This window comes from Electrophorus electricus, chromosome 7 (genome assembly GCF_041902795.1).
Source record: "Electrophorus electricus isolate QZ-2024a chromosome 7, ASM4190279v1, whole genome shotgun sequence".
Taxonomy (NCBI): domain Eukaryota; kingdom Metazoa; phylum Chordata; class Actinopteri; order Gymnotiformes; family Gymnotidae; genus Electrophorus; species Electrophorus electricus.
Window position 1 is genome coordinate 27,820,221 of NC_137503.1, and position 13,423 is coordinate 27,833,643.

A 13,423-nucleotide genomic window follows, 5' to 3' on the forward strand; every position below is an offset into this window, starting at 1 on the left:
GATAGAAGAAGTTGCACCAGAGAGCAACAAACAACCTGACCCAGTGGTCAGAATTTTGTGTTAGCCATTATACTGAAAACTGATCCTAAAAGTAAAAATCGTTACTACTTACAAGTAGTCTTGTCTGTTAACAATTACTTATAGCAGGGGCGTTTGATTAGCTAGCTAGCTGCTGGTTACATTTCTCAATTTACTAGCTTGTCATGTATCTAGCTAACTAACTAACTAGGTGACTAACTAACAGTGATCCCTTTTGCTAATAACCAATGTCTTAGCTGAGCTAGCTAATGCAGTTGCTTTAGTGATGTAATATGTGTTTTTGGTAGGTTAAGCATGTGTGTAGGTTATATGTGTCTAGCCTTAAAATGTATGCATTATGAATTTCTAACGCTAACTCTGTAAAAACAAATAAACTGACAGTGTTAACCAGTCAAGCGTTTGGAAAGTGTTGGATTGTTATGGGAAGCGTGGCTAGCTGGCGTTAGATAAATAACGATCATTTTACCTCGCACTGAGCTTTTAATGAAAGTAACTAGCTAGTAAAAATGCAAATGATCAGTTATTGTTGTAAAAGTGATTCACGTCGAATTCAAATAAGATCATCTATAAGTTAACTCTCCGTAATGCAACTACGGGGAATAGTTTTAGCCGAATATGGTTTAGGCCACAAAACTTAGCAAGTCAGTCAGTTAACCGTAGCTAGCAAAGCTAGCTAATGTAAGCTAATGTCAACTAAAATGGGCTAAGTAGTTGCGCTTACCGTGTTTACTTCCATAAACGCTCTTGAACCATCTTATTGGAATTAAGCATATCAGGTGATGTGTATTTGTGTAATGAATACACATCAAGGTGTACATAATTATTAGGTAGTTTCTTTTCCTCAGGCAAAATGGGCCAAAAAAAGATTCAACTGACTCTGAAAAGTCAAAAATTGTAAAAAGTCTTTCAGAGGGATGCAGCACTCTTAAGATTTCTAAGAAATTGTGGTGTGATTACAGAACCATCAAACATTTTGTTGCAAGTAGTCAACGGGGCTGCAAGAAATGTGTTGAGAAAAAAAAGACAAATTAACTGCCAAATGATGAGATGAGAGTGACTCTTGATGGACCAGATGAATGGGCCCGTGGCTAGATCAGTAACGGGCACAGAGCTCCACTTCGACTCAAGAGACCAGCAAGGTGCAGGTGGGGTACTGCTATGGGCTGGTATTATTAAAGATGAGCTAGTTGGACCTTTTTGGGTTGAATATGGGCTCAAAATCAACTTCCAAACTTACTGCCAGTTTTTAGAAGACATTTCAAGTAGTGGTACAGGAAAAAGTCTGTAACTTTCAAGAAGACCATTATTTTTATGCAGGACAATGCGCCATCGCATGCACTGAAGTATTCCACTGTGTGGCTAGCCAGTAAAGTCCTTAAAAATGAAAGAATAATGACATGGCTCCCTTCCTCACCTGACCTTCTTAAACAGGAGATATACAATGAATGAAAACAGTACAGCTCTCTGAACAGTGTCTGGGAGGCTGTGGTTGCTGCTGCACAAAAAGTTGATCGTCAACAGAGTAAAAAACTGACAGACTCCATGAATGGAAGGCTTATTTATGACTTATTGAAAAGAAGGGTGGCTATATTTTACTTTCTTAAATATGCAGGTTTGAGGTTTAACATTTTGGATTGATGAGAGCTCTGTAGTTGTTCAATAATAAAATGAATCCTCAAAAATACAACTTTCCTAATAATTGTGCACTCATTCCGAGTCTCAGCGCCACCAAGTTAGAGACAGCAAATCCCCTGGCGCTGCGGGTATAAGGGCATCTTGTCGTTCGCAGAAAGCAATGCAGGTAGTTTCACTTTCAGCCAGTTTTTGCAACGAGACCCCAGCTAAGCGCTATGAGTCTGCCCGTTTTGATCAATGCCATAGGGAGGTGCAACCTGTGCCACAAGATGTGAATAGGCAGAGTGAATGCACAGATAATCCTTGGTATGTTATTCGGTGTCCTCTCAAGCGCAACTGCGAGCTTCCTATAGCTTGCATGAGCCTTGGGAGCTGCCAAATGGGTTCTATGTCTGTGTGTTCCTCCAGGGTCACCCCACCTGTACCAGTGGCTGTCCTGCAAGCCACTGAGGTAATAAAAAAATGTTAACAGGCAAAAGAGGCCTAACATTGCATTAGACATATTAATAATGTAAAACATAAAGTAGTGTAGAGTCTTTGTCCTTTTAGAATGATTTGCATACAGGGCCTCTCTGGAGGCCTCTGCAGGCTTTAGTAAAGGATCCTGGGTAGGCTTTGGTGGACCTCAGGGTAAGATATACAACCTCTCCACCAGGCTCAGGATGGCACGGAAAAACAATCTTCTTTAGGACAAGGTTAAGACAAGTCTTCTCTTGGAATGTGGTGGTAACAGGTTACAACTGGTGTGGGTGTTGAATGTCAGTTTGCATATGTTGACTAACGTATGGTGTGGATGTAATGGTGGTGAATGCAAACCCTAGTATGTGAAATGGTAGGGTGAATACATAATTAATTCTGACCAGTGTATAAAAATGTGGGTTCTTTGTTTGGTTGTTAGACATTCTCCAGAGGGTGCCTCAATAATGCTTGTTAACATTAACTTGCAATAAAAGAAGGACCAGCTATTCTCTTTAACTAATTATTAAGTCTGCATCTTCATTTTATATTTGAATGCTTAACTTATAACTAGCTGACTGGGGATTTAGGAATGACACCACTCTGCCAGTTTCTGTTCCTGGTGTGGAAGACACCACCCAGCCAGTTCCTCTTCCCAACATGGAAGATGCCATTCTACTGGTTACCCGGTCTGTTCCTTTGGCCCTGCCTCTGCTGAGCGTCCCTGTGCCTCTGGACCTCTCGTACCCACTGCCCGCTGCGGCTGCTCCTCAGGACCTCCCGGACCCCTAGCCGAACGCTGCAGCCGTGCCTCCAGACCTCTCGGCTCTGTTGCCAGACCTGCCTTCTGACTCACAGGCTTCATATTCCCTTGGTTTCTGTCCCTGTGTCCATCCGTGTATCTGTTCCAGTGCCCTTGTCCCTAGCCTGGTCTGTTTTACGTTTTTGTTTTCCTCATCCTTTTGTGCCTCCGGTCGTCCCTCGTAGTTTGCTGTCTTTTCTTGTGTCTCCTCATCCTCACTCCTGGCCCTTTTGTTGTCCTCAAGTCTGTTTCTGTTCAGTGTTCTGTTCTTGCCCTCGGTCTTGTGCATCCATTCCATAGGTGTATGTAATGTTAGTGTACTTAGGTCATGTTTATACTATGTTGAGTCATTTCTACCATACCAAACTCTTGTATCTGAATATTACTGACAGAAGTGGAGTACATGCAAAAATGAATGAACATATATTACTAATGTAACTATGTTTATTTATGGTGAATGAAATGTTTTTACCATGCACAGGTATTTGACATGATATTTCATGTCAAGAAATATAACTCACATACACTCACCACCCACTGTCAGTATACAGTCTCTTAACAGTATAAATACAAGGTGATCAAATAAATTAAGTGGAGAAGAATGTATACGTTTGCACACAAAGGATTAACTTATCAAATCATCAATGGTATTTCACAGAAAAGCTTGATGGAAGGCATTATAGAATATATCTTGACATGCAGATGTGATGCTTCTAAAATATGACAGATGTAAAATATGACAAGAAGGTACAAGCAAATCACATGAAAACAAGGTTTGCCACTAGCAGCTACATGTATTATCTCATCAGCTCCCATTTTTCAACATTGTCAGCCAAACCCTTGTTTTAATGTCTGGCGACATGAAGACCTAAAAGAAAACGAGCAAATACTGAAAACCGATGATAAACCCTCCATATCGCTCAATTACAATATTACATAGTCGCAAATAAATATCAACAATGGGTTAATTGTCGATCTGAGCAGGCGTGAACAACTAAAATCCACTGCGCATCACAGATCCAGCTGTAATTCCCCGTGCTTAAAATACGAAAGTAATTTATTAGGTAATGTTGACTCCTTTGTAATTTTAATAAAGCGTTTAAGAAGCAAGGGAAATTTCCTAAATCCATGAAAGAAAAGTATAGCTGAGTGCAATTAAATTATGTCGGTTTACACAACATCTAGTACAAGAACATTTAAAATCAGAAGGTTTAAAAGTAGGCTACGGACAAAGGCGTTTAAAAACGGCAATCATCTGCTTGAACGTTATTAATATAATGCAGATATGACACTTTTTGTTTGTAGGTTACAGATTTTCTAAAAATAATAACCTCATGATTGAGAAATGTATTGTACTGTGTGTTCAAACTCGAAAGCCCGAAAAAGCGCGCACAGAATTACGTGTTCCTGCGTCGTTACCACGTGATAATATTTGAAATTTCACCTCGAAATTCATTAGCAGTCTGCTCATTTAGCCAGCACACAAGCAGTTAGTGGCAAAGTTAGCTAGTTTTTAATCAGACGTTACGCTGACTTACTAGTTAGGATAGTTTGCATAAAGTGTGAACAAAGGATCACCTAAAGATTTAGCTTGGGCCATGGAGAAGGAGGAATTGGGTACACAGCAAACGAGCAAGTAAGCGAAAAATGCGGAAACTTGTGCTAGCAACTATAACGCTATGTGAAATGAATTCTAGCAAAAATGTTTGTAGGTGGGCAGTAAAATGTATTCCTACAAATTTCCGAGCCCAAGACAGCTATCTTAACTAACTAACTTGCTAGCTAGCTGGCTAGATAGGCTAGCTAGTTGTCGTAGCTAACTAAGGTAAGATAGCTAGCTACTCATCCAATGTACAGGCACGCTTTACTGTAACGTTATATGCTGACATACAAAGCTATATCAACGCTTAAAACTTGCCATTGTCATCCTGAGTGACATAGTATTAGCTGTCTTAACTGGCCTTAGTTTTAAGGAGTGAGAAATCTAAAATCTGAAAGTTTTGTGTCTCTCTGTCTGTCTGTCTTTCTTTAAACACAGTGGAAACGGAAGATGAAGTACTTAGTTAAATAACAGCTGTTGGGGCTTTGCCTTAAATGATTCCAAATGGTCTTTACATACTTGTCAGTTTGATGTAAATGGCATGTTGTCCTGCTGTACCGTAGCCGCCCATTCAACCATATGGCGAGTGTGCAACCAAATGAAACTCAAGATGGCCATGTTTCCCAGTATAAAGAGCAGGCTGGCAGCGTTCAAAGTATGTACTGTAAGGAGCTTGTATTTGGAGGTGACATGGAGTACTCATTTGAAGAGCTGCATTCTCAGTGCTACTTTAAACACCTGGACGGTATGTAAACAAAACAACACATGCACATATTTAAACAATTGCATTCAAGGTGAAGAAGGAAATGTTGTTGGTTTTTTTTTTCTTTAACTCATCAGAAAAGGTCTTAGATTTTGGCAAAGTCAAGGAAGAGTTGAAGGTTGAAATTGAGCAGAAGCAGAAACTTATTCAAGGGAAAAACAATGCAGCCCAGGATCAGGTAAGTGCAACAATATTTCAACAAAACTTAACATTGATTATCTTTTTTATACAATTTACATAGTTATGGCCCAGCCTCATGGTGGTGTCTTGCCCTAACCAAGTTATGCTTTGTTTATATATATATAAAGTAAATGAGATCATCTGTAAATAAATAAATAATATTTTAAATTAATTAATTAATTCCACATTGGCCCACCTTTTGCCCACAAAACTGCCAAATGTCAAGACAGCCATCAAGAGCCTTGCAACATCCTAGTGATAAATGGTCCAGATATGTTCGGTGCTGTCTTAGCCTACTTAAAATGCCTTTGGTGGTTTACTAAGGACAAGTGAGGTGTGGTCAGCTGCTTTTTCACATTATGCAGACACAAGTGTGTTGCGTTGTGTGCTAAAATTCATCCTATTATTCTATATGTATTAAGAGCTGGCGATTTATCATTATGGTCCAAGCCACCTGATTTCTAACCAATTGCTGTCTGATATGTAGAAACTGCCTTAAATCCATTAAGATTAATAATCTGTTTACAAGCAAAGTGTAGAAATGGAGTTGCTGTTGGATACAGATGTTGGTATAGTTACACATATCCAAATGGAAGACAAGTCCTACTTCTACATGACCCTTTCTGAGAGTATGTTGATTCTGACTGGTTGTGTCCTGCCATTGTGGATGTCTTTGTGTTTTTTGATGACAGCAGCTTGAAGAGGAGCCACGGCATTCCCTCCAGACAGCTGAAGGCACTTGTGAGCCTAAGACCTGTCCACTGAAAATGAATAGTGAGCCAGAAATGCCCAGCAGCTCTGCCATCAGGTAGATTTGATAGCATGCATTTGTAGTCTCAATAATTCAACAACACTTTGATGTGATTTTTAAGGCTCATTTTTCTTTCATCAGAAATACTTCAGTAAGCCAAGATGAAGATATGGTACAAGGTGAGCAAATTTTGTGTTGTCCTCTTCTTGTGCTCTAGTTTACATTATCATTGTTTCTATTACTGATCTCACTGCCTTAAGTACAATCAACATACACAAGTAAGCAATGCCATAAAATGTAAAAATTTTACTGTTTAAAACATTTGAGTAATTTTCTAAGTGTACTTATGTGTTTTCCCAGAGTTTTTAGTAATATTGCAAAAATTCATTGTCTCTTGCTGTGTTGACATGGAAACTCCATTTAACCTTTGTCTTTTTAAGTAAAGGAAATGATCTCATATTTAAAATCAGTATCAGTTTTTAATAGTAAACATACTTATTAACAAATCCCTATTAATGGGGTAGGGTGGCAAATGTTAAATGGTCACATTTTGGTAATTTGGAAACATGCATTCCAAATAGTTTTTAAATGGACTGCACCATATACTAATAATACATATAATATACTTATAATAATTAATATTAATAGTTATGATTAATAATAACTAATAATTTCCTCCTGCTGTGGAAATGTATACTACCGAATAATCCCTCGATCATTACAGTTCTCTGAGTTAAGACAGCACTCCATATTCCAAAATCATATTCAGCTCAAAAGTATCAATTTATCTTCACCAGACCACGTTTATTTCCCCACAGAGAATGTCTCCAGACTTCATGTTTATTATACATACTTTTTAATATGACTACCTTTTAGGTGGAAGTGCACTTAAACAGAGGAGTTCAAAGGCACCTAAATTGTTTACTGTATATGATGAGAATACTTTGTCTGAGAAGCCAAATACAAGGTACATTTAAATGTACTTCCAAATTTTTTTTTAATTTCTCTTTGGTTTTTCAGATGTATTAAGACTTTTTTTTCTGTTCCCCCCCCCCATATATTTAAGATCATCCTCAAGGAGCCATAAAACTTTGAAACTTCCCACCTCCATTTTGAAGGCCAGACAGCCTGCATCAGAATGTGTTGGTGATAAAGTAAGTTAATTTTTAAATTGTTTTATGTAAGAGCATTTGGATATGTTCTACATATTGTATATGTGTTTGCAGAAAGCCAGTTGTTCTGGTAGTTTCATTGCTGTGGTAATCCCTTTCATTTCACAGGATAGCTCCATTTCACGCTCGGAGGAGGCTATCATCAATGGCCACTGGAATAAGACTCTTTGCAGAAGTCCAGATGACACCTGTGATTTTTTTCGTGCTGCCCAAATGGCTTCCACTCCATTTGGAGGACCAGTGAGGCAGAACCCTTCAGAGACGTGTCAGATGGAGGACCGTGAGGCCCTCAACAAAACTGCCCCTGTAATTTTCAAAGAGCCAATCTCTGATACCGTAGCAGAGACAAAAAAGTTAAGGTATTTTAAGTACTTATTGCTTTTGAGTTTAAGCACAAACCTGCAATAAACTAGAGTACTAAGATACAGTCTCTACAGTACTGTAGTTTTACATTTTGCTAATGTCACTACTGGTAGCATGAGGTGGTACTTGTAGCTGTTTCAGGTTGCACAGGTAGTCAAAATTCTCCAGGAAGGCACATCCTTATGTACCATCACAAGAAGATTTGCTGTGTTTCCCAGCACAATCTCAAGAGCATGGAGGGGTTACTAGGACATGGGCCATTACACGAGAGATGTACAGGGACATAGAAAGGCATCAACCCAGCAGCAGGACTGGTATCTGCTCTTTTGTGCAAGGAGAAACAGGAGGAGCACTGCCAGAGTCATACAGAAATCTCCAGTGGGCTAGTGGTGTGCATGTTTCTGACCAAACTGTCAGAAACAGACTCCATGAGGGTGGCATGAGAGCTTGACATCCATGGGTGGGATCTGTGTTTACAGCCCAGCACCATGCAGCTTGTTTGGCATTTGCCAGAAAACACCAGAATTGGCAAGTCAGCCAGTTCACACTGAGCACATGTGACAGGCATGAAGGAGTCTGGATACTCCGTGGCAAATGCTACGCTGCCTGAAACATCATCCAGCATAACGGTTTGCCGGTGGGTTACTGATATCCTTGGGTTGCACAAAACACCATGTCATGCCAAATGATACCTTGACTGCTGTTGGGTATCAGGATGGAATCCTCAAAGAAATTGACAGACCTTACACTAGAGTAGTGGGCTCTGGGTTCCTCCTGGTGCAGGATAATGCCCAGCCTCATGTGGCCAAAGTGCATAGGCAGTTCCTGGATTATGAAGGCATTGATGCCATTGACTGGCCCTCATGTTCCCCAGACATGAATCCAATTGAGAACCTTTGAGACATTGTGCATCTGATGCTGCCAAGTTGCACCACAGACTGTCCAGGAGCTCACTGATGCCCTGATCCGCAGTCTCATAAAGAGGATACCCATACAATTTCAGGAAAGCATACAGGCATGTAGGGGCCAGACACACTACTGAGTCGCGTTGAGTTGCTGTGATTGAAATTCACACAAATTGGGTCAGCCTGTGATTTCAGTTTTTTTACTTTGATTTTTCATGTGCTTTTGAATCCAGCCCTCAGTGGCTTGATGATTTTGATGACAGCAATTGACTGTTGCGTCATTTTGTTCTCAACGAAGTACATAATTTATGTTTAACTTGAGTCTTTCGTTCATCGACATATATGTGGTATTTATGTGGGTGGGTGTTTGTTTTTTAGCAGCATATGTCCAGATAATTAGAATAAAGGTCACAAATTAGATTTGCATAAATATTTACATAAACATTTTTAACTGAAATGAAGATTGCTTATTTTAATTCAGAAAATGTCTGTCTATACCTCTGCATGCTTTCATGGTTTTGCTCCTCACCAGGTTAGCAACAGCTGTCTATACTGAATGTTGCCACGATTACCGAAAAAAAACTCTTTTGCTTTTACTCTCCCCTTTTCCGACAGCATGCTTCTGCTGCAGCTTCAGCAATGGCCTTTGGTGTTTTTTAATAATATTAATTTTCATTTGCTTTTTCTTCTTATATGTATTTATTGGAATTCATTAGTTGGAACATGCAAAAAAGTCTAAATTAATTAAGGCTTGAAATATCAGCTTTTGTTGACATGCTTTTATTTGATATTCCAAATGCGTCGCTATTTTTATTTTTAGCCCAATCCAAGAGATCAGTCAAGAGTGGGGCTGTACCTCCTACTCGTCCCTGGAGCCTGAATCACGAGGAAGAACCTCAAATCTCTTTGGAAATGCAGAGGTGAACCAGTCTACCAGAGGAAGAATAGAGTCGACTGTAGCCCCCGGTGAGTCAGTCTATTAAGAGAACTAACACTATGCTCCAAAGTGATGAAGATTTTTCTGTCAAAAAAGTTGATATTCCTAGGTAAGCCAGTAAAATAGAATATTTCAGTGTTTGTTGGAATTTGTTGGTGCAATATCAGGCCATCAGGGGGCACTAAAAAACTTTCACAGACTACACATTGAAAATCGTAAAGGTTGTAACAGAATGTGACTTAATAAAAAAAGATTTTTCATTACAATGGAATAATAGGTATTTACTTAGTGATGCGAGCTGTTTATGCCTTTTCAACTCGTATTGGAGCACCAAGAAGTGTTTTTCAGTGTTATGCAACCTATTTGCCTAGCTTCTAATATGTGTAGTCTTACATGGTATACTTTTTAAAACTTCCAAAAACCTGCTGCAGAATTATTACCTTCATTTAACAATAGTCAATAACTGACTTGAATCCTCTGCTGTTGAATATAGGATGTTTACTTATATATCTTATACATGGCTGTTTCCTCAGAAACCAAGACAATTAATCCCCTTAGCCTGGAGGTCAGAAGAGCACTGCTTGATAATGTAGACCTGAGTTCTTTTGCTAACTTCAACAAGAAGGCAGGGAATCTTCCAGAGGCTCAGGATGACCTGAGTCTTGGTATGCTTTACATTTTATTTATTTATTTTTGTCCACAGTGGGTTTTTTTTGTTTGTTTGGGGTTTTTTTGGGTTTTTTTTTGCCATAATTGACTTCAGATTGAATATTATTTATCATCCTAGATGGTGAAACATTGTTCTTCCTCAGAAAGATTGCTGATCCAGACATGTACTTGTATTGGTCAAACAATGGGAATGTGTTTATTAAGGTATGTCTTTGAGCATGATGAATTTTAACTGTCAGTGTTTGTTTGTGGGAGGGGCTGAACAGAGAAATAGCTTTCTTATCTGTCTAGTGCAGGTGGACAGATCTTCAGTACCTTGGGATTTCTACATTAGCTCTCAACTGAAAGCCAGGCTGCCAGCCAATCTGAAGCACTGCCATGCTCAGAGTACCTGCTACCTCTATGAGAATGGCTCTTTCACACTCTGGAGGGTTCCTCAAGGGCAAACCATTCAAGTATGGTGCTCTCTTAATTGTAAATGACGGTGTTCAAAGTTAAGCTTACTAGATATCTTTGTATCAGCTGTACTTGATTGTGTTGTTTGACCCTCAGCTTTATGTTCAGTATTTTGGTGTATTTTTTTTTTCTGTATAGGATTTGGTAGAAAACCATGTGATTAGACAGAATGTTCCACGTTTGGCCATCAAGTTACTGGAGATGGTGAAACAGATGCACTCGTGTCATCTTGTTCATGGTGCTTTGCGGCCTGACACTCTGCTGGTGTGCCACAGGTACAGATGAACTACTCACAATCTTAGAAGCAGTAAGCAGTTTACTTCATAAATAAATAAAATAAGAAGGAGCACCACAGAAGAGTGCTGCAAGCCTCCTATAGGTATGCTAGCTTCTGTTTTACTACAGCATTAACATTTCAACAGGGCTTTTAAATTCAATAAAGTTTACTGTCAAAACAGTCAGTTCTAGCCTTATGCTGCCAGGGGAAGTGATTCAGGAATTCAGTCCTTGAATAAGGCACGAAGATTCTGTTTAAAATAAGAATACATTAAAAGGGGCAGGGGGGAACTCTCCCTCATGCCTTAATGATAAATTAAGTGATCATTCTTTTCTCAGCTGTGAAGACAATGTTGTTGGGATAGAGTTCTCCAGATCATTGGATCTCAAGCTGCAGACTGATGTGAAGATGGTCCAGGCTTATTCTTCTGCTCAGGACTACATTAGACAGGGCTTATTGTTGCCTTCTGCCTCTCCATACCAGGTGTATATTTTCGGCTGCCTGGAAATGTCTCTCTCTCTTTTTTTTTTCTTTTCTTTTTTTTTTTTTTTCCCCTCTTGCAGCTAAATATGTTGAAGAAATTTGAAAATTAGGAGATACTACATAGTACAGTGTAAGGATGTCATTTCGTTATACTTCTTAATTTTGTCACATACTTGCCTTTTAACAGGTTGACCTCTATGGCATTGCAGAAATAGTACACTTGTTACTGGCTGGAAGAAGCATGGAACTCATTAAAGAGGGCTCATACTGGAGTTTGGTAGAGAAGACTGAAACTCATGTCAGGTACAGAGTTAATACAAGTTTATCTATTAGACCAGTAATGGCATAAATCACGCAATTTCATACATTTTTAAATTCATACTCCATTTTCTCTCATTTTGTTTGATGAGGATGTTTATTGATTGTTTGCCATGTTCGTCTTTTTTTTTAGTGACCCACTTGGCCCATTGTGGGAAGAATTTTTCCACACAATTTTGAATCCAGAGGACAAGTCAACAGAAACTGTTTTGTCGAACCTGATCAGCAATTTAATGAATGCTCTTGATGAAGGTCTTTATGAAGGTCTTTTTCCTCTGTAGTTATGTTGTCAGTCTGATTTTTCCTTATTCTTCTCACTGTCTTTTACAATGAATACCAACCTCCTATACCTGTGGTATGCTTTCTCTTTTATTCTACATTATATCATACAAATGTAATATCCTTTGCACTATTTTATATTTGTCTTACAACAATATTTCTTGGATACAGACTGCAAAAGTGTTGGATTTGTAAGTTGTCAAATATGCTGAAAAACAGCAGATATTCACAACTAATACCTGTCTAGCACTGCAAATATGTAATATTGTTAGTTTTTGTGTTGCTTTTGCTATTCTTTATTAAATTGGGATATCAGGCATAATTTGGGTGTTGATTGCTCTATAATTAAATGACTTCTGTAGCATGAGTGTATTCTAGCAACTTGAGCTCTCAAATAAAAAATTTTATTTATTTTTTTTTACTGGTGCCTTCAGAAAATTCATAGTAGTAAAGTAAAATGGGTGAGAAGTGAATGCATGAAAAATGTGATTCTGATACTCTTATTTTTGATTATATTTTTCAGATAAAAAAAAATGCTGTTCATTCAATCTATTCATATTTTAGAGATTTATTTTGATTGATGATCTCCTGAGACAACTGCAGATTTATCAAAGTAGATATATATTTTATAGCAACTTGCCTATGTGTACTGCAAGCCTTAAGGCAGCTAAGACTGCAGGTGCTGTATCTCATAGTGGATTAATATTTGCTGTTACATTGGCCAGTTAAAAGATCTGTTTCCTTTCAAAAGCCGAGGATGAAGCTGCGACAAAGGCACTGCCGATAGGCTAAGATCGTTAGAGTCACTGGGTGAGCGAGTAGTCACACCTTACTCCACCCCAAAGCAAGTCACAAGTTTGGAATGCATGGCTCAATGGCCCTGTGAATAGAAGCTGTCTTTCGTGGATTTGAGCTCAGACTATAAGTGCCTGGTGTATTTATTTAAAAATGAAGATAAACACTGCATTTTGTTTTTTTGTTTTTTTTTAATGGCTGTTGAAACAGAGCTGTGGTCCAAAGTTTAGCTCTAGGCTATGACTTGTCACTTGTTGACATCTCTTGTCATTAAGCATAAATCCTCAACTTTGAATGCTATGGAATGTACATATTCAGGTGAATTCATAAGAATGCATTTTTCCCTGATCAGATAATATTTGCTGGACAGTAAGCACTAACACTGACTTTCTTTGTTAACTATATCATGTGCATACATGTCTGTACAGATTGTGAGCTAAAGTCGAGCACAGCATGACTCAGGGGTGTGTCAAAAATGCCACTGCTTTCAAATGATATTTTGTATTATTAGGAAGTGTATGGTTGTTTTAAACTGTGCCTGGC

General features: G+C 38.7%; 1 protein-coding gene across 4 annotated transcripts; it reads left to right on the forward strand.

Moving 5' to 3' along the window:
- Positions 1 to 4,387: 4,387 nt before the first annotated feature.
- Positions 4,388 to 12,551, forward strand: bub1ba (BUB1 mitotic checkpoint serine/threonine kinase Ba). Of its 4 annotated transcripts, none has more exons than XM_035524556.2 (16): positions 4,388 to 4,568; positions 5,096 to 5,277; positions 5,373 to 5,473; positions 6,171 to 6,283; positions 6,368 to 6,405; positions 7,103 to 7,193; positions 7,293 to 7,380; positions 7,507 to 7,757; positions 9,487 to 9,632; positions 10,137 to 10,268; positions 10,391 to 10,476; positions 10,569 to 10,727; positions 10,867 to 11,003; positions 11,344 to 11,488; positions 11,676 to 11,791; positions 11,940 to 12,551. In XM_035524556.2, exons 1-16 carry the CDS (start codon positions 4,531 to 4,533, stop codon positions 12,085 to 12,087), a joined length of 1,971 nt encoding a protein of 656 aa, XP_035380449.2. In that variant the 5' UTR covers positions 4,388 to 4,530; the 3' UTR covers positions 12,088 to 12,551. The 4 variants fall into 4 exon arrangements, with proteins under 4 accessions (XP_035380449.2, XP_026854850.3, XP_035380451.2 ...); XM_026999049.3 differs by having other exon boundaries at positions 6,168 to 6,283; positions 11,940 to 12,550; XM_035524557.2 differs by having other exon boundaries at positions 4,389 to 4,568; positions 4,971 to 5,277; positions 6,168 to 6,283; positions 11,940 to 12,550.
- The last annotated feature ends 872 nt before the right edge of the window (positions 12,552 to 13,423 follow it).

Coding starts and splice junctions, on each gene's coding strand:
- bub1ba (XM_026999049.3), top strand. CDS start 4,531: ATGGAGAAGGAGGAATTGGGTACACAGCAAACGAGCAA. Junction 7,758..9,486: donor GCAGAGACAAAAAAGTTAAG/GTATTTTAAGTA, acceptor TTTTATTTTTAG/CCCAATCCAAGAGATCAGTC. Junction 10,477..10,568: donor ATGGGAATGTGTTTATTAAG/GTATGTCTTTGA, acceptor TGTCTAGTGCAG/GTGGACAGATCTTCAGTACC.